Here is a 20,578-nt window from a genome sequence, read left to right on the forward strand (position 1 = left end):
TTTTTTTTTTTTTTTTGCCATTTCAACTCTTTTTGTACTTCTGAACACTCCAAGTTAATTGCCAAGTTCTGGGAGCACCATTCAGCAACAGCGTTGACTTGTGAAGTTATGTGAGAAAATGAAAAGAATTTCACTTTTTAAGCCAATACGTGTCCACTGTGCTGGGAGCCATATGGAATGAATTAATAAAATATTGAATTTTGAAGACTTTCTTCAGTTATGACTCACTCTCCAGCCTAAGAGTTCTATTACCCTTTTGGCCTAAATATTGCAGAATACTGTTTGTATGTATATCCTGGTCCTTTGACAGGGGGAGGTTTAGTTTCATTCCTTCTCTTCACCAAGTACCATGAAGAAGCTGTAAATGCAACATATAGCGTTGTTAGTGCAGCTTCTTACTGTAGGTCAGCGATTACTGTATTGGTCATTAGGGTTGCTTAAAAGAAATTGTGAGTAATTCGTAACAACTCTGAACGACCACGCTCGAATGCTAGGCTGGGTGTACACAAAGGTGTGTTTAAATGAGAATCGGCTCCATGCAAAACATTTCCACTGGGATTCAAATCATTCCATCTCAGTCCATCTCCAGTTCAAAGTATGGGCAGATGGCCTCCCATTATTTATGAGCACTCTTTGGTATGGTGCAGAAATCTTATCCAAAAGCTGCCCCTTCGCTAAGGCGATGAATCAAAATCAAACCAAACCATTTCCATCTCCATAGCTAGTGTATTGCAGTCTTTTTGGACAGCAACGTTTATTCATTTTTGTCCTGGCAAGCCTCCCATGAAATTCCAACATTATCTTCTTTTAGACACTTTGACACCAACACTTGCAAGAGTTACCTGCAGATCGTTACTGTTAGTGTTTATTTCCTAGTTTAACCTGACATCTCGTTTATCAGTCCCACCAGTTTCCTGAAGTTTGATCAGAAAAAAACATGTAGATTTAGAGTTTTAAAACCAAAGAGTAAACTTTGAAAAGTTTTTTTGCTTTCTAACATGAAATGTGCCCAATGATTTAACTGGCTGCAGGGTGACGCAAAGGAACTTAATATGTTCTGCTCATGTCACGTTCATGTAAGTACAAACTCATTTAGACACTTACAGGTGCTGGCCAGTAAATTAGAATATCATCAAAAAGTTGAATTATTTCAGTAATTCCATTCAAAAGGTGAAACTTGTATACTGTATACTTTCCTTCCACACATAGTGATATATTTCAAGTGTTTATTCATTTTCATTTTTATTATTACAACTGACAGCTAATGAAAACACCAAATTCAGTATCTCAGAAAATTAGAATATTCTGAAAAGGCTCAATATAGAAGACACCTGGTGCCACACTAATCAGCTGATTAACTCAAAACACCTGCAAAGGCCTTTAAAAGGTTCCTCAGTCTTGTTCTGAAGGCTCCACAATCATGGGGAAGACTTCTGACTTAACAGTTGTCCAAAAGACGACCATTGACACCTTGTACAAGGAGGGCAAGACACAAAAGTTGATTGCTAAAGAAGCTGGCTGTTCGCAGAGCTCTGTGTCCAAGCACATTAACAGACAGGCGAAGGGACGGAAAAAATGTGGTAGAAAAAAGTGTACAAGCTCTAGGGATAACCGCACCCTGCAGAGAATTGTGACAACAAACCCATTCAAAAATGTGGGGGAGATCCACAAAGAGTGGACTGCAGCTGGAGTCAGCGCTTCAAGAACCACCACGAAGAGACGCATGAAAGACATGGGATTCAGCTGTCGCATTCCGTGTGTCAAGCCACTCTTGAACAAGAAACAGCGTAAGAAGCGTCTCGCCTGGGCCAAGGATAAAAAGGACTGGACTGCTGCTGAGTGGTCCAAAGTTATGTTTTCTGATGAAAGCAAATTTTGCATTTCCTTTGGAAATCAAGGACCCAGAGTCTGGAGGAAGAGCGGAGAAGCACAGAATCCACGTTGCATGAGATCCAGTGTAAAGTTTCCACCGTCAGTGATGGTGTGGGGTGCCATGTCATCTGCCGGTGTTGGCCCACTCTGTTTCCTGAGGTCCAAGGTCAATGCAGCTGTCTACCAGGAAGTTTTAGAGCACTTCATGCTTCCTGCTGCTGACCAACTTTATGGAGATGCAGATTTCACTTTTCAACAGGACTTGGCACCTGCACACAGTGCCAAAACCACCAGTACCTGGTTCAAGGACCATGGTATCCCTGTCCTTGATTGGCCAGCAAACTCGCCTGACCTTAACCCCATAGAAAATCTATGGGGTATTGTGAAGCGGAAGATGCAATGCGCTAGACCCAACAATGCAGAGGAGCTGAAGACGACTATCAGAGCAACCTGGGCTCTCATAACACCTGAGCAGTGCCACAGACTGATCGAGTCCATGCCACGCCGCATTAATGCAGTGACTGAGGCAAGGAGCCCCGACTAAGTATTGAGTGCTATACATGCGCATGCTTTTCATGTTCATTCTTTTCAGTTGGCCAACATTTCTAAAAAAAACATTTTTTTCATTGGCCTTTTCAATATTCTAATTTTTTGAGATGCCAAATTTGGAGTTTTCATTAGTTGTCACTTATAAATATCAAAATTAAAAGAAATAAACATTGGAAATGCATCGGTCTGTGTGCATTGCATGAATACAGTATACAAGTTTCACCTTTTGAATGGAATTACTGAAATAATTCAACTTTTTGATGATATTCTAATTTACTGGCCAGCACCTGTACACACCTTGAGTTCCTGCCTCAGTACAAGAATATTTTCTTGCTTCAGCTTCAGCCTCAACCTCTTAACCAGAAAAAAGAAATAAGCGTGTAAGTGCTTTTGACAGGGGGCTTTAAACTCCAAGGCATTTTACAGAACTGTATGATGCATGAGGTGGGTCGCTAACTCCCGTGTGGGGTTTCCTTGGTCCTTTTGCCGTGCCATTCTGTCTCCGAGGTGTCCTGCAGAGACTGTCTGTGACTCAAAACGCGCACCCTGACATGTTAATGTCCTTGAGATAAAAACAAACTCCTCTGATTTGTCTTGTCTATGGGCAATGAAAATAAAATATGACACTGGGTACACCAACGAAGAAGAATTACCAGACTTTCCAGAATTTCTTTGTCAATGACGTAGTGATAAACTGTAAAAAGAATGTGCAGGCCAGGCATGGCTTAAATAAGACTGGTTCCACTTGACATTTCCAAAGAAGGGTCTAATCATCTGCATTAAATCTCAAATTTGTGGATCGGAAGGTGCGATAAATGTAGCATGCATTCACTTTTTTTTAATTATTCAACTTACAATAATGACAGCAAAATGTCAATTTTATGAAAAGAAATTTTTTAATTGCAGGAATTGAGAGTGCAGATTCATTAATGGTTTGTGTTTTACAACAGCCAAATAGAAGTATGGGACTGTGATGGAGCTAGTGGGAAAGAAACACACGAGGTGCATTGTTCTCATGTCAGTGACGCATGTTTAGTCCCTGTCGTTTGAGCGCTTGCTAATGGCTCTATGGTTGGAGGTGTTCCTTGGGTCTCCTTGTCACATTTTCTCCCTCATAAACTGCGGCGATTACAAGATATCTGGGAGAGAACCAGTGGCTCATTTGAAGCTTCGGTTTTGACTGGTTATTACACCTGATGACTGATTGCCGTCTCCCTGACGGGGTTTGTTTTGACTTGAAATGCAAAATTTTCACACAAAAAAAAATCAAAAATAACTGTGAGGTTGAGAAGGAAAAAAAACATGTTGAAATGCCGTCGCAGTCCCAGCACACGGGAGCCTGAATGTTTTGAGGACAGCGCCTGGTGGAAGGAGGAAACTCCGTCTTGGCATGTTGCTAGGCGATGCATTAATATTAATGTTGTCTCTTCTCAGAACCTGTGCACTCCCTGCCACCCCTGGGATAAAACCGAAGCTTAGAGATATCTTCATCTCCCTGATACTTCTTTTATCCTTGTTAAAACTCATATCAAAGGTTTTAATTACATCCTGTTAATGTAATGCTGCAGAGCTTTGCTGAGAGATCACAATTGCATTTCGAGTTTCCAGTTTGCATTGCTGATACGCTCAGCTCGGGGTAATTGAAAAATAAAAGAGTTATATGTGCTCTCACGGTGTTTGAACCTGTTTGAGTTTATCATACTGGGGTCGAAGCAGAGCTTATTTTGTCTGAATCTAATCGCCATCGCATCGGAGCCAAACTGAAAAAGCTGAGGCTTCGCGATTGCTCTGCTTTTCCCACACGTATTAAAAATCATTTTGCACAGGAGAAATAAATCTGTGATAGAGTTCCCCTCCTGACTCACCCTTTCCCCTGCCGGGCTTTTAGCCTGAGTCTTTGTCTCAGACCTCACTGCACCTCTCTGCTGCCCTCTCCGCAAAACCATTTTCCTGGCACTGAAACACAGATGTTATCCATCTGATTAAACGTTCAAGGTTGCATCTCCAAATACATCAAAGTCTACCTCTCCCGAAAGAAGAAGCGTGACAGCCAGTATTTTCGGTCGCCGGGAGGAGCAAGCTCCAGTGTCCTTCCCTTCATTTATTTTCGAGGCACATGAAAGGGGCTGGAGCACATGACGTGTCTGCTCAAGTAAATCGGTGTCTCCGCTCAAATTACAAAGTATTAATGGTGGACGAGCCTCAGCCAATAGGTGAGGCGAGTGATGCTGGAGGGCGCTAACATTTTCTCAGTAAAAATTGTTTTGATAAGGTTCATTATCCGCACCCAAAAAAGGTTGAACAAATCTGCTCTACTCCAGAGAAGGGCTAAAATAATCGAAAATGAGAATAGGCCACGGCTGCCTAGTTTGGAGGGCTGGATTTTGGTGAAATGGAAAATACATTTGCAGCTTTCAATTCCAAACAAAGATCATTACAGTGATGGTCTTTCACTTACCATGACTAGTAAACTAAATGTGTTTTTAGGTTTTGTTTCTTTGTTGTGGACTGAATTGAATTTCCCCCCGACTGAAAAGCAAATGGGAGAAAAACAGAACAAATTAATTTTAGTTTAGTTTATTTCGAACATGTAAATAAAAGGCAAAAAAAGTAAATGAAAAAATAAATAAAACTAATAACAAACTAAATAAGCCATCCTCTACATGTCCCAAAAATAGTGGGAGGAAATATAATCTTATTTTATCCCACCCCTTCTTAATGATCAATAATATATGTATTATTTGCTTCCTGTCACTATAATATAATAATAATAATAATAATAACCTTTATTTTATACATATATGCATATATATATATATGCACACACACATACATACACATATAACATATACATCTGTGAAGGTTCTCAGACATCCAGGTCATGGTAATCCAAAAAAGCGTTGAATAAGGTCAGCTGGACTTGTAGAATTTCTTGAAGACGTTTCGCCAGTCATCCGAGTAGCTTCTTCAGAACTGAAGAAGCTACTCGGATGAGTTTACCAAAGATAACACAATACAAAAATAACAAAACTTAAAGAAATGAATAACAGTAAACACCCAGTGTTAGTCAAATACCCTCTTCATTTCTGGACCTTGTAAGAATCCTGTCTTTATATATATATATTTAAACTGCTTTATATTTGGACATTCTGTGAGCGTCCCCTTCAAGCTGTTCCATATTAAAACACTAGTTTAACATTTTGCCTTTTTGACCAAACATTGATAGCAAATTCATATCTTTCAGTTATTTTTAATGTCCTTTATCTGTTCAGATATCATTTAAAATTGCTTCAAATCCACAGTTTATATTCAGATATGTTGCTTTGCACAATCATGTGCTTTGCATAAAAATGTCATGAATTACTATAAAAAAGAGGTTTTCCATGTAGTTAGCCTGTCTTGCCACAAGGAGCAGCTTGCCTAGCTTGGCTGCTTCAAAAATACATCTACAGACAACTCAAGCTCTCGAACTGACATGACACTGGGTAGATTATCATCACATTTAGCTTCACAGGTTTCACATGTTTGGTGCCGCTGTTGTTGTCAAGAGATACACTCTAATCTGGGCTATGACCTTGGGTCCCACCAGTGACACAAGAGCAGCACATCGCTTAATATCTGTGAGTTCTGTTTTGAAGCATTCTTCCAAACCTAATTCAACCAACTCAAGAGTATTTAAAGATCAACATTAAAATAAACCAACTTAACCATTTATCTTCTAATTAACCATATTTAGCAACTTCCTCTCACATTTTAAATTACGTCCCTGTTTCTCTCAGTGAGGTTCAGAAGCATGTGGTTTCCAAACAGCCAATCAGAGAAGATCAAGGAAACATTCTCAGCATTTCCATGCAAAATTCCACACCACACACTGTTACTGACACATGATCCATCACTGGGGAAGTTATCTTCCTGCCTAGGATCCATAGGCGCTAACGCACAACTGACTCACGATGTCACATAGAGACAAAAGACTTTGAGATAAGTCAAGGCAGAACTTTATTAAACCCCAAGGAAATTCTTGTTTCTGGTATCTCAATGGTTTTACTCTTGTAGAAAAAAGATAGAGCAAGGCAACTGGACTTTGTTTCCCTGATAAACAAGGAGATTTCACCACCCATCCCAGCTGACCTAGAATCCTGTGCGGAAATATTGAGACTGCGTTCAAATTGATAGTGACGACATGCACCCGTACTACCGCGCTACCGTTAGAATCTTGTGCATTTGCTGCTCTTCCACTCATTACCTCTGCTCTCCCTTCTTTCCAGAGATCGAAAAAATTCAGAAAGACGAGGGGAAGGAGGAGGAGAAATTCATCGACGTCGTCATCAACAAGAACATGAAACTGGGCCAGAAAGTTTTAATACCAGTCAAGCAGTTTCCTAAAGTAAGTGCTACTAAAGTACCACCGCCAGAGAGTTCTCCGAGAATGTGATGTGCGCAGATAGAGAATTTTAGATATGTGTTATTTATAGATAATGAAGTCAACTACAGTAGTGCCGGTTTTGATTTAAATTCCTTCCAACAGCCACTTGACACTTTTTGTTGATGCTTTATGTTATTAGATGTAGCATATCCGGAAGACTGTGTTGAGGCTGAGAGGTGGCTGACAGAACTGGGGTAAAACTATGTTAGGAATGTTACTTCCTGTTTGAAGAATTGTTTAAGTTTTTCAAATGTTCCAGCTGTAATCCTCCTGCACTCCTCCCTTCTCTCTCACACACGCGCACCTCTCCGTTGCGCTGACCTTGGTCAAGGATGCTTTGATGTCCCGCTACATTAATTTGTCAATGAATATTTATGAATGTATGATTTAAGGGAATTTCCTGACAATGGATTTCTCATAATGCATGATAGATTCCAGTTTTTTTGCAAGCTCTAGGAGACATTTTTTTTTCTTTAAACATGAAACTGAACAGCTTTTATGGGGAGAGTGTAATTGCAATGTGACCGCAATAAGCGGTTTAGATTTCTGGGTTAAGTTGACGCAGAAGCTGCTGCGATCGTCCGCTTGGCAGCAGCATGTTTCCACTTCCGTATTTCAGCATCCTCTACATCTCTGCAATTTATGAATTGATTGTTTTGGATCAATAAAGACTGAACACGTTAAGAAAAGGCGAGAGATTCCGTCGCCATTGTTGAAAGTGAAGCAGAAAGTGGAAAGTGAAAAGGAAATATGAACAAAAATTAATCTCAATGGAGACATGTGCCGGCACATGTTTGTGTGGCAGACCGACTATGAGTGTAAAGTACGGCGTCTATGACCCATAGTACTTAAGCCTTACGTCATGTGTATAGAGTCCAAGATGATCGGATCCACAGTGACCTCCCTGTGGGTCGGTTTTGAGCAATAACACTGTTGTCACTTTTAAGAGCACTTCAGCCTCACTCGCAACGAGGAGCCTTCACCGGCACTGGTGTTTATTAGAGCCACAAGTTCAATACATCACAGGGATTTCCCACTGGGAGCTCGAAGGGGAGGCTGGTGTAAAAGTGAGAGGGCCGCACTTAGATGGGAGACATCACTCAAGTTTTCACCTCAGCCCACCAGGGAGTGAGGTGGGGTGGGGTGGGGTGGGTAGGACGGCAGTGACCTGCAGTACTCAGGCCGAGAGGACAGCGGGGAGGAAACGCTGAACCGACAGGTTTTAGTTTCTCTCCGAAAAGCTTTTTACGCTCAGTATCACAAGAGCCTTAATGACATTTCACAGTGAAATACGGTAATAATTCAATGTCAGTTTAACATGTCGGGTGCAAAAATCAGGTTTTACATTACTCAACACCTGGCTCCTTATTTGACTTTGATTGGTAGAAGTACCACAAAGCCGTTTCCTTACAAACACATCCTCGCTTAGTTCTCTTTAATGTAAAAAGTGTAAAAAGTAAAAACTTGTGATCTTGGAGAATGTGTGTGTGTGAAAGTGAAAAAAAAAGGTAAAATAGATACTTTATGTATCCAAAGGGAAATTCAGTGTCCAGTAGCTTCATCACACAGAAACAGATATGATGAAATAACAATAAAATATCTATTATTTTCATTTGGTATATTTTAGTTATGCATGATATACTGCGGAGGTGGCTGTTCCTCAGATAGACAAAGGGGTGTCAGACGGAAGGGGAGTGTGGGTGGTGAAAGTGTCCCTGCCTCCAAAGTCTGAAAAGTCCACTTGGAAAGCGAGCGAGTGTTTGTTTTTTTGTTTGTTTGTTTTTGTGCGGTTGTAGTGCACAGGCAGTGCACAGGACAGGATTTGTGCACACCGAGCACAAATGCCGCACGAGGTTGGTTCCTCGAGAAGACGGTTCTGTGCTCTCGTATCACGTACATGAATCATATCTGTGTGGGTTTTGATATTAATTAAACGCCATAAATTCTACTGTTTTTAATTAAGGTTGATGGAGTCTGTGAACCACGGGTGACCTCAAAGCTAAAACAGGAAAAATGTAGTAATAAGATTTAATTAGGTGTGAAAATTTAGCACTGGTAACCCAGAACACTTTTTGTTTTTTTTTTTTGTTTTTTCAGTTTGTTGATTAACCAGTCGATAGAATTTGACAAATCTATTGATAATCTATCTTTCTTTTTGTTTGAAAATCTAATTAAATTAATAACCACTGATTTGGCCACTGGATTTACATAAGAGTTTGAAGCCTCATTCCGATTAAATGTTAAATGTTAGCGTACGTAACAGTTTTACACAGATGTCTACATATCTTTGTACCTGTTGATCCTTAAGTTTATTCATAATTCTTGGTTTTGTGTAGATGCCTCGCTGTAACGCTCAAATACAAAGTAGTGCTGACAAGCGCTGTCTGACTACGTGTTATATATAGTATGAAATGGTGTTATTGAAAGATCTAATTAAATGAATAACTACTGATTTGGCTGGGTTTATATTTATAGGTGTTTGAAGCCTCGTTCCCAATGTAATGGTATGATATTCATGAAATGTTTAACTTGAAATCGGTCAAATATGACTCAAACACCACACCGCTAGCCTGTCAAATCACACCTTGTTGTAAGGCTGACATTAATTCTACAAAATATTGCTGACAAGTGCTGGTTAATTATCTGCTGCATATATTACGTACAATATGCAATGTCATCTGAAGCTGATGTGAGTCTCCCAGGTTCACAGCTAAACAGATTCGCTTTGACAGCTTTGATAAGTAGAGCCACTAATACGCTGTTTAGAGCTTCAACAAGCCACCGAAGGAAGACAAATTCAATTTGTTCTATCTGACAGGTAGCCGTGGCAAGAGTGATCGGTCTGACTTGAATGGGTTTTCTCCTGAGCCGTGAGCTTCACCTTTTGGCTTCTGGCATTGAAGTGGCACAACCATTTTCCAAATAGCCATTTAAGAGCATGTGCAGAGGAGTTGAATCCATCCTCTGAAAACATAGCTTTTTATCAAAGTGAAACGGGCAAGGACGCCGTGCTGCACGTTCTAGGCTGCTGACTCTCTGTGATAAAATATGGCTGTGTCACGACAATGATTTTGACATTAATTTTTCCCCTATCGATGATATCCTACTGATGGTGAGGTGTGTTGTGTAATGAACACTTAATGCCGTAGAGAAGCTGCCTTTTTTTTCTTTTATTGTGTCTTGCAATCCTGTATTTTACAGATGCAGTTTAAGTGACACCTTGCGTAGAAAAACAGAATCCAAGATTTTAATTCACAATTGAACCGGTATGAAACATAAAGTCACACCCACTCATGGACTAAAAATATCCCACCGTTTCAATGTTGGTGCACTAGCGCTATCAGCGCTCATCTGTGCGTTTGCTGGATCTGTGGGCTCTTTCTTAGAAAGCATCTGTTGGCGGAAAGCACCACAGGCTATTAGCGAGGCGTAAGGAGTCCCACTGGTTTATTTCCAGTTCAGACTGTGGCTTTTCTCTGCGCTGGGAGCGGTGATTTATCCTTCTTCTGTCCTGCTGTCCTCAGCACAATCACTCTGCACTGGCTCTCTGTGAGCACACCTTTTGCCAGATTCACAGAAATACATTCAGCCGATGATGACGAGATCTCCGATGTGTCCCGCTTTCCTGCAGCCGTCCCATTCAAGTTAAATGTGATGAATCATTCATCCTTTCTCTACCTCTACGCTATCATCTTACTAATCATCTGCATGACGTTGTGTTTGTTTGTTTAGGATGACACCCAGAATCTGACAATTATAATTCTGTCTGTCTTTCTTTTTTTTTTTTTTAAATTATAAAACATTTTCATAGTTTTTTTTTCTCCAACTGACACCACAGCTGAGGATCAGTGTGTGGACCTGTGAATACATACAGTAGCAGTGCAATCCTCTCACACAGACGGCCAACATGAAGCAGTACGGAAGCCCGGCCAGGTTTCTGTAAATCACGTAATCCCCCGCTAAAGCATGAGCAAAACCCTAAAGCATCAATCTCAGCAGAACTCAGCTGTATTTTGATATCTGATAAACGGCATGGATTACAGCTATTTGTTCAGTAAGACTCCTATGCTGGGGGATTGTCCATGTGAGGAGATGTGTGCAAATGTGCCGAGTGCACGGTGATGTGTTTAAATGTCTGGATTAAGACTTCTCCCTGACATTTACTGGCATTAATCAAACAAATACAAAACAAATCTGGATAATCTCTTTTTAAATAGTCAGGAACCCAAAATAGCTCCAAACAAATAGCATTACATCATGTCACTATATTATCTGTATTAAACATGAGAGTAAGTTAAAGCCATGACTGAATAAACTTGCTACACAGCCTCGGGGCAAAAACGAGGTGCTCTGTGCCGCTTAAATCCATCTCCCCTCTAACCTTGTGCTAAAATGAGTTTACTGTGGGAATGTGATCAGACAAATTCATTTAGGAATATTCCACTTAACCATAGCTAGCTGTAAACTGAACAGAGCCTCAAAATGTAGCCTTTAAAATTCTGTTCAATTACTGTTGACTACCTAGCTAGGATTTCATTATAGTGCATGTTTTGACTCATATAAGTAGATAAATAAATAAATAAAAACCTTGCACACAACTGGATGGTCCAACAATTGTTCAGAGCCATTGTTATAAACAAATTCAACATACTCTTCTGTCTCTCACGATAAAGCCCATCCAGACCGCTGCAGACTTTTTCCCCATGGGGCAACACCAGAGCAGCTTTCAACATCATTTAGGAACACATTATAGAAACATTCTCAAAATCTTCATTAGGTTGTTTTCTTCTATGTCACTCCAATGTGGTAGCAACAGAAGCATCGTTTAAACCATTTTGAATAAACTCATTGTCTTTCACTGAGCAAAAATCAATTGTGACAATTGTGGTGAATACTGACGTTAAGTATAGTGCGTTTGTTTTATCAGAAGTGTTTCTGGAGTTGATTCTAACCACAGTTAGGACTTATTGTCAGTGACCTAAGTACAACTTTTCTGGCCCTCCAACACCTTATAACTACCTGCAGATCTGTTTGAACTAATTTGAAGTAACAGGTATTTTTAGTCAAATTAATTTGACTAAAGGGGTCCCCCAAAGGCTCTGAGGATGAATTGTGTGAGAGGCAGACTTGCTCATTTTTAATGACTTGCTCACAGTTCTTCGCGGCAGTGGAGTAACAAGAGCCTGTGGAATGCTGATGAAATTCATTGTAGCTATGGTGGACTAAACAAAACAAAAACATGGCCATGTGAAGTTAGTGGGTCCCAAGCTGAACTGATCTTAATATTGAGGCACCCAATCCGACAAGGAAACATCATCCGGGATTTTGGATTTCTACCCCCAAATTCACCACACTACCTACACTTCACTACATTTACAGCCAGATGTAGCTGCGGCAGCATTGACAGAGAGCTCTACAGCTAGCTCTGTCCATACACTATCAACATTTTGGTGTTCTGCCTGTTTCACTCATTTGAGCTGGCAAATAGGCAAGAGGGTTACCTAGGCAACCAGAGGCTGGAACCTCCACTAGCAACCAAGTGTCAAGTTGGTTGTGGGTTTTATACTCAGCTTCTCAGATGTAATTTAGCTGTGATTACATGAATAGCATAAATAGTGTCTTCTAGTTCTTTGAAGTATTAGGTGTGTTGGCTGATGGGTTATATTTATTTAGACTGTGGAGTTTGACATAACTCATTTTTTTTTTCTTTTAAACTTTTGAAACATAAGTGAAAGCCCTAACAGCCATTACCATAAGTTGTTGTTGTGCTTTTGTGCTACACAGTTCCTTAGGTACACCTGTTCAACTCATTAACGCAAATACCTAACCGACTAATCACAATGGCTGCAGCTCAGCGCATTTAGGGATGTAGACATGGTCAAGGCAATCAGCTGAAGTTCAAACGAAGCCTCGGGATGCGTAAGAAAGGTGATTTAATTGACTTTGAACATGGCATGGTCGTTTGGTGCCAGGCGGACTGGTCTGAACATTTCAGAAACTGCTGATCTACTGGGATTTTAATTCAGAACCATCCCTAGGGTTTACAGAGAATGGTCTGAAAAAGAAAAAAATATCCAGTGAGCACCAGTTCAAGCGAATGTTTGAATCTATGCCACAAAGAATCAAAGCGGTTCTGAAGACAAAAGGGGGTCAAACATGGTATTAGCAAGTACTAATGGACTGGTCAATGAGTGCATTGCTATCTTCTCATTTGAGATGACTGTCAAATTGCCATGAATACATTTGTGCTTGTGGGGGGCCTTTAGCTATCTCAGATCCCCGGGGAAGTTTCTAGTTGGTAATCTACACCTTCATGCTTTTAGCGGCATGTATTTATATCTTTGATCTTTGATACTCCGCGCTTCTCCTCAGCCCTGACACCTTATTTCTGTAAAATGAATATTTGGACATTTTAAGCCATTATTACGAATAGTGGCGAGATCAGGGAAATCAGGGTAGAATATATTTAATAAAGAACCTGACTATCTGGCAGGAATTAACCCCTTCAGCTATGAGGGAGAATCATACGGTCTGTGCAATGCGTAGAACTTGAGAGATCAAATGACATCCCAAATTAAAAATAAAAGGATTGGTTAAGGACATGATTCCATATAAATGTTTTCACGTTTCCTGCTCATAAACTTTCTGTAAGATTTTCTGTAGAAACGAGTCGGTGCCCTACATTTGAATTCAAACCCAGGCAGCTGAGATATTTTTCATATTCACTCTCTGTTTAAACTGTCCACTACAGATGACTCTGTATCTAACTTAAAGAGGGCATTTATCCTTTCAGCTCGACAGAAAGTCAGAGTCCCCACTAACTGTGACCCCTTTTTAATAGAAATTAGATCGCTCTGCAAACTGGGTACATTTATTTCTGCATTCAGGTTTTTTTTTCATGGTCAGTCTGATATTTGTCTTCCTGTTGGTGTGCTTCTTTGTGCTCTCTGCCTGATGCACATGTATGCACAGTTGATATGGTTCATACGTTAGGATGCTAAAAGCAAGACAGCGATACTTAGTTCTTGATCAGAAAACAAGCCTTTCTGCTTGTTCAAGCGTTTTTACCCATCGGCGAGTACTCGGTTGGGAATCAGAGAGAACTGAGATGTCTACACAAACATCCCGGACGCGGTGCCCAACGCTCAACCTGTCAGAAGGATGGAACGTGTTCACTGAAAGCTGTGGTAATGCGGGGAGGGGAAGGGGGGTCGGCAAGCGTGCTCCCCAAATCATTGTTCAGGAGACGGCGCAGCTCAGCGATCAAAGCTCCATCCAGGTGGAAATGATGGATGTGGAGGACATCGGTTAAACGTAGCACATTTAAAACATTTCCTGACACCCTGATGTACTCTCTCCTTTGATGATTCTTGTGTAAACTCGAGACCATTAGAGGGAGGACGCATGTTATTTGCTTTGACAATTCATGAATTCAATTTTCCTGACTCAACAATTCATGTCCCGTTCAACATATTTGGAATTAATTAATGTGCAAATTACATTAGAGATATTGAAATCTTTCAAGTTACGGAAGAAGTCCTTAAATGGAATATACGATTCAGACATGCAAGTTAGCACCAGAGTTAGACACGCACTACATATTCATCATTCCAAGGTCAAAGCTTTTCACTTATTCCCATATGCAAGTGCGGCGTTGGAATTAGCACAGTGGGGCATGGTATTTACTTTGCGGCAAGTGCTCAATAGAGCCCTGTGTGATCACATTCAGTCACAGAACCCGGTGTAATTATAAAGGCTGAAGGAACATACTGTAGCTGAGAACTGCTGGAGTTCAGTCTGGCCAGGATAAAAACCCGACAGTCAGTTACAGCATTAGAGCGAATCACTAAAGCTCGCTTCTCAAATCCCTCACCCAGGAATTGGCAAGAGCCTCATAATAAGCACTCGCTTTCTGAACAAAAGGCAGCGAAGATATAGGTGAGGTGTAGAACAAAACTGTCTGTTTTTTTAAACCCCCTGCACGCTAATTGATGACCTAGATAGTGGAGGGAGACAGCAGTATAACTCACCGTTAAAGGAAAACATAGAGAGGGCGAGGAAAGCATCATTCCCCTTTTGTCTCTCTGACCATCTTCAGCGGCTGCTGGAATTGTGTTTTGCCCACGTTAAGGATGCACCGCTTTGATGGGTGTCTGTGCACAACGTGCCTTCACACTGCAATGCATATCATTTGTGTTTCTATGCGTAGAAAGTGGTGCCCTTGTGAAGTGATCTAACCCGGGAAGCCTTTGATGGACGGCCGTGCGCTAGAGGTGGTCGAGTTCAATGTTAACTCAAACAAGCACATTATGATAATATAGCACACTGAACATTTGTATTCAGCAGATCTAAAACACGTTTAGGGAAATGTCTTGAACTGATATCAGAAGATAAAGCAATGGGCTATTGTGACCTGAATTACCACGGAAATATGATAAATTGGTGCAATTGGTTTGGTGTGTACAAATATAATGGTGCTTTTTCTTTTGTACATATCACATTTGTAGTTATCTGAGCAGCTAAAATCCCCCAAGTAAATCCTGCATTGTGGGGAATGTAGGGGCTTGACTGAGTCCAAATATCTTGCGTGTCTTTATATCTTCATGAAAATGTCAGTTTTGTTTTCTTTAGGGACCCCTACAGAAATAAATTGCAATTTCAGCAATTGTTTTGAATCTAAACAGCAGTAGTTTGCCCATATCAAGTTCACAAATTTCAGAGTTGTGTGACTTGACCTTCTGTGAAGAACAGACGGGAACATGGTCATTCTTTAACTGCAACATCGGCCTACTTGATGATGCTCGTATTTTCTGGGATACCTTCTTACAACAAATATGAGGATTTGGATCTGTACTTGGTCAAATGATTATTTATTATTGTTTGGAGCAGTACTCAGGCAACAAGCCATGATGTTTCACAAGTCCATTAGAGCACAAACTGAAGTACAAACTTATGTATCATTAAGTTGGAGTGTCTACACAACACCCTGTACCATATGCTGTAAATACAAAGATTTTTATATTATCTTATCAGTGGGTCATCACTATTTGTTACCTTCATGACAGACAGTGACACAACAGAGATTTATTTGTATAAATATCTTGTAGGTTGCCACTTTAATTGCATGGGATTCCACAGAGACTTCCGAATATTGAAGGATGACGATGACTAAAGATTTTCAACTAATGCGCACAACATAATAACCTGTTTGCACTAATGATTTTCTTGTCTAGACAAGATGCATCTAACATTCTGTGCCCATGCTATTATGTTGCACTGTAAGATAATCAATTGCAAGAACAAAATATGGATCTCGTCCAAAGATCAGGACTTTGAGTGGTCTGCATGATTCTCACAGTTGATTTGTAAATTAAGACTGGCAACATATCTAACATGTTATTTGATAATATAGGCTTATTGCCAACATCCTCATGAACACTGTTTAGGGTGAGATGCTGTGTCCTTCCTCAGTCATTGACAGTTGCCATTTTAAAGCTCTCAGAAATGTTGTCTTTCTTCCATTTTGTCACTGGTTTCAGCCTGTTAGGGAACTTTCATACCTTCTTGGTGGAAGCTTTTGGTTCTATCTGCCTGAGAAGTAGAATACTGGCACAAGTAGCTAACAAAAGGTCAGGAAACGTCGTCACAGGCATTGTACAACCATAATTGGGAAAAATAAGGTAACCAACTTCGTCATAATTTGATATCTGTTATTACTCTGTTCTTCTAACTTCCGACACCGAACTTTGTTGCAATACCTTGTCATTTAATTTTAATGTTATGCTTACATTTCAATACGGACAATCGGCCAAATCATCTTCATGCAGTTTAATACCACTGCCGATGAAAAGGTAAGACATCTCAGAAATGCTTCCCAACAGATCTTATCGAGAGACGAAACGGGAAAAGCTGCAGATGTGTCTTCATTAGCCTCAGTCGCCCGGTTGAGGCGCGTGTGAGTCTTTGTTCGTTATCTCAAACAGGCAGATTCTGACTGATGCGCACTCTTTTTCTTTCTGTTGCAGTTTAACTTTGTCGGCAAACTCCTCGGGCCACGCGGGAACTCGTTAAAGAGACTACAAGAGGACACTCTCACAAAGATGTCAATTCTCGGAAAAGGATCCATGAGAGACAAAGAAAAGGTAGCCCTCCAGCCAGGTTTTTAACCTCCATATCATTTTGTCTTGCTCTGCTTCTTTTACTCTTTAACAAAATTTAAAGTGAAGCTGATCGACCCTTAGAGTTACGGTGCCAAGCTCCAGTGTAAATATAAATGTGTCAATCCCATGCTTTTTCATTACAGAAAATTTAGCTCGTCTGACCAAATAATAGAAAAATACTTTTCAAAGATTTTTGCCCTGTGATAGACCGGTGACAGGTCCAGGGTGTGCCGCCAGATGACAATAATTTTATTTTCCATATTTTGAAATGTGCAGACACTGAATGGTTTCTCTTGAGTCACTTAAATGGTGAACCATTATCAAAATTGGTTCTGATTAATTAGCTAATCATTCATCATTAAAATGCTTGTAATTGCGGAATTTTAATTAGCTGTTAAGTAGTTCTCATTTCTGTTTTGCTTCATTATTACTTGGGTGAAAGTGGTCAAAAAATGTGCTGTTAGTCTCAGGTCGTCCACTGACTCAGACAGAGCCTTTGACTGACGGCATTTGAGCCACGTAGCCTATATTAGAGAGTTGTAAAACAGCTAGATTCTGAAAGCAAATTTCAGAGTTTATGGAAATGTGAATGATCCCGGGGATCACCAAACACAGCTGACATATTTCAAAGCCTGTGCTGTCTCACAGTAAACACACACACAGACAAACAGGCAAAGAGTACACGAGGCGTCACTTTGTCTAGATTTATGGTATTGTTTTCACATAAATTCACTCGAGGTGAGAAAAAAAATGTTATCTGTAATGGTTTGAATGAAAGTTAATGTAAAAAAGGATGGGTTTTGTGAAGCGGTCCGGTCTGGTTTAATGACCTCTATCATCGGCGATCATGTCAGCACATAAAGAGAGGATATAAACAGCTCTAGCAGCGGATCTTTAGCTGCAGAATTGATTGCACTGTTTAGCCGGGAATAAATCCACTTCACTTGGCTCGTCTGAGTCTCTCCTCTCTCTCCGTTTGTCAGAGTTGATTTGTTGGTGGCGTTGATTCTCGCTATCATACAACACCTTCTTCTGATTACTGTGATCAATAGCGTTTGATGGTCGACTCTCGAGAACCCGGAGAAGAGATCTGTCATGGAGATGTGCTGACCTAAGCAGCCCTCAGCTGTCTGTGCAAACCCACTGCAGGATTTATGACTGACAGCTTTCTGTCGACTTCCTCTTTTCTTTTTTTTTTCACCCCTTAGGGGAGGATGAGGGATACGCCCCTACTACAGGACAAATAATTTATGTTCAGCTGCTTGCTGACCTTCTACTTTCAGGCCCAGGACCTGTGTCATTGTAGTTTTCTTCACCTGAAATTCTTTGTGTGGGTCATGTTGTCAAGTCACTGCAAAGCAAAAACCCAAAGGCTTTTTCAAGACAAGTGACAGCAAATCTGTCTTGTATGTGGAGTAGCACCAAGTGAAGCCTTGCTACTTCTAAGGACATGTTCCTATATATATTGATAAACTCCATGCTGTACTGACTGACAGGAAACGATTTAAAATAGAATATACACACTATTCCTCCACATATTCCTCCATCACAATGAATAGGTAACGACTGAACCCTGAAGGACCCAACTTCACCTTGAACCCCGAATCCGAATGGTCACTGTCCGGCCTAGTCCATAAAAATCACAACAAGAGGCTGACTGAATGACTAACGTACGCTCTATGTTACACTTAAGTACACATACGCAAACAAGACAGCCTGCTGTCTGTCACCTGTTACTAAATGAACACAACATAAATTAATTTGATGAATTTACTTACTCAATCCGGTCTCTGCAGAATATGTGGCCTCTTCCCAAACGGCAGATTCCTAATTTTGGCGGGAAACAACACACCGTCTTCTGCTTGTTTTATGGAGTTTGGCGGTGGCGCAATAGCGCCCCCTCTGAATGGAGGGCCACCTCCTGGCGCCCTTCCATTTCCAGTGGAGGCCAAATTAGATTAAATTACGTTTCAGTTCTCAACTAAATCATTTTCATTCAACGCATGAGAAATTCGTACATTCAACATTCTCTATAATCAATTGTTCCAAAAAAGGAATGTAAATGAATTGTGTTGCATCTATTAACTTTATTTTTGTAGATTCAAAGACCCGGTATTTCACATTTTTTCAGTGCAGTTGAAGACATTGGAAATGTAATTGTCGCCTTTCTACACTAAAACTGTACATTCTCCTTTAAGATCTTACACATAGTGGAGACATCTCAAGCGCTGTTATAGCTGCACAAATATTTGCTGCTGCAGGACCTTGATCTTGTGCTGACAAGAATGTGAGTGCGGAGAGGTTGAAAGGCACCCAGCTGCTGGAGTCTCTCCCCACCTGGTTATGGCACCTTGGTTGTCCTGCCGCTGTCAGAGCAGGATGATGTAAAGGCGCCCGTGTTCAGCGCCCTGCTCTCGTTAGCTCCATGATTAACTCATCCATTTTCCTCCCCGGGACCTGTACTCCCTCTTTAATTTTCTTGATAGACAAAACAATCCCGTTTTCTTTGTTTCGCTTTTAGTAAGTGCTGCGTCTGGCTTAATTCGCCAATGGAGCCGCTGCTCCATTTGCCATTTGAAAATCTAGGGGATGACTTTAAATTATATTAACAACTATATGAAATAGGGGAGATAACGTTGAGGTCCACAGTGTTTTGCAACAAATGATGCATTTTATAGCATTTACAGGCTTACAAAGCAATAATCTATTGACAGTTTCATTTGAATTAATGTCTGTTTGACTGCTCCTGATACAGTAATGTCCTATTAAATGTTCGTTGTAAAATTTGAAAATGACCTGCTATTGGAAATGTGCTGGATAAAAAGTACAGCTAAAGGTATTACATCAGGTATTATCCTGAGCCAAACACATATACGCACAACAATAGTCAAAGTGGTGTAATAAGAGATCTCCTGGAATGTCTGAGCTGTTAAGTGAGTCTTGGTTTGAGCTCGCATGGTACTAGGACTTTTCTTGCATACTGTGATGAAATCCCTCTAGTAAGTTTTAAATGCTTCTAAAGACTTATAACCATCATCAAGACTAAATGCATATGACATTGTCCACAAATTACTGACTAAAATCCTTAATAAGACAGAACATTCAAAAAGGTATAACATGGGATTTAAAGGGAACATATCATGGAAAATCACTTTATTTGGTTTTGAATATTACACATCCCAGGTGTGTCTAGACTAGTGATGTCTCATTTGAGCTTTTTTGCTCCCCATACTGATCCTTTAATATTGAGCATCTGTCCATCCCCTCTGACATATAATCTTAAATAAAGATAACTTTCCTCTCCAGGAGATTCACAAAGGTGTCTTATCGACAAGGTAGTCTCTGGATCATGTGTGCACCATGCGACTGTATAAGTACAATAAATACCACAGTCAAAGTTAATTTCGAGAGAGTAGCTGTGACTTGGCTCCAGAAGCTCCAACAGACGTTCTGGACGACAAAAATGGACTGGTACTTTTGTGTCTGTAGAAAAAAATCTTTTATTTTAAACACAGTCTATTGTGTTCTGTGATCACTTTTAGCAGGGGGCAAATAAACTGGTAGTATCATA

At 40.4% G+C, this 20,578-nt stretch overlaps 1 protein-coding gene across 4 annotated transcripts in view; it reads left to right on the top strand.

Moving 5' to 3' along the window:
* khdrbs3 (KH domain containing, RNA binding, signal transduction associated 3) overlaps positions 1-20,578 on the top strand; it is a 102,158-nt gene that overhangs the window by 37,815 nt on the left and 43,765 nt on the right. For all 4 annotated transcript variants that reach the window (XR_007114227.1, XR_007114225.1, XR_007114226.1 and 1 more), the window contains exons 2-3: positions 6,690-6,808; positions 16,873-16,989. Coding sequence is in view for 1 of the 4 variants with exons in the window: in XM_047606035.1 (XP_047461991.1) it covers positions 6,690-6,808; positions 16,873-16,989 (236 nt within the window). In the remaining 3 variants the exon portion in view is untranslated. The remainder of the gene's footprint in view (positions 1-6,689; positions 6,809-16,872; positions 16,990-20,578) is intronic.

Source organism: Mugil cephalus, chromosome 14 (assembly GCF_022458985.1).
Source record: "Mugil cephalus isolate CIBA_MC_2020 chromosome 14, CIBA_Mcephalus_1.1, whole genome shotgun sequence".
NCBI classification, from domain to species: Eukaryota; Metazoa; Chordata; class Actinopteri; order Mugiliformes; family Mugilidae; genus Mugil; species Mugil cephalus.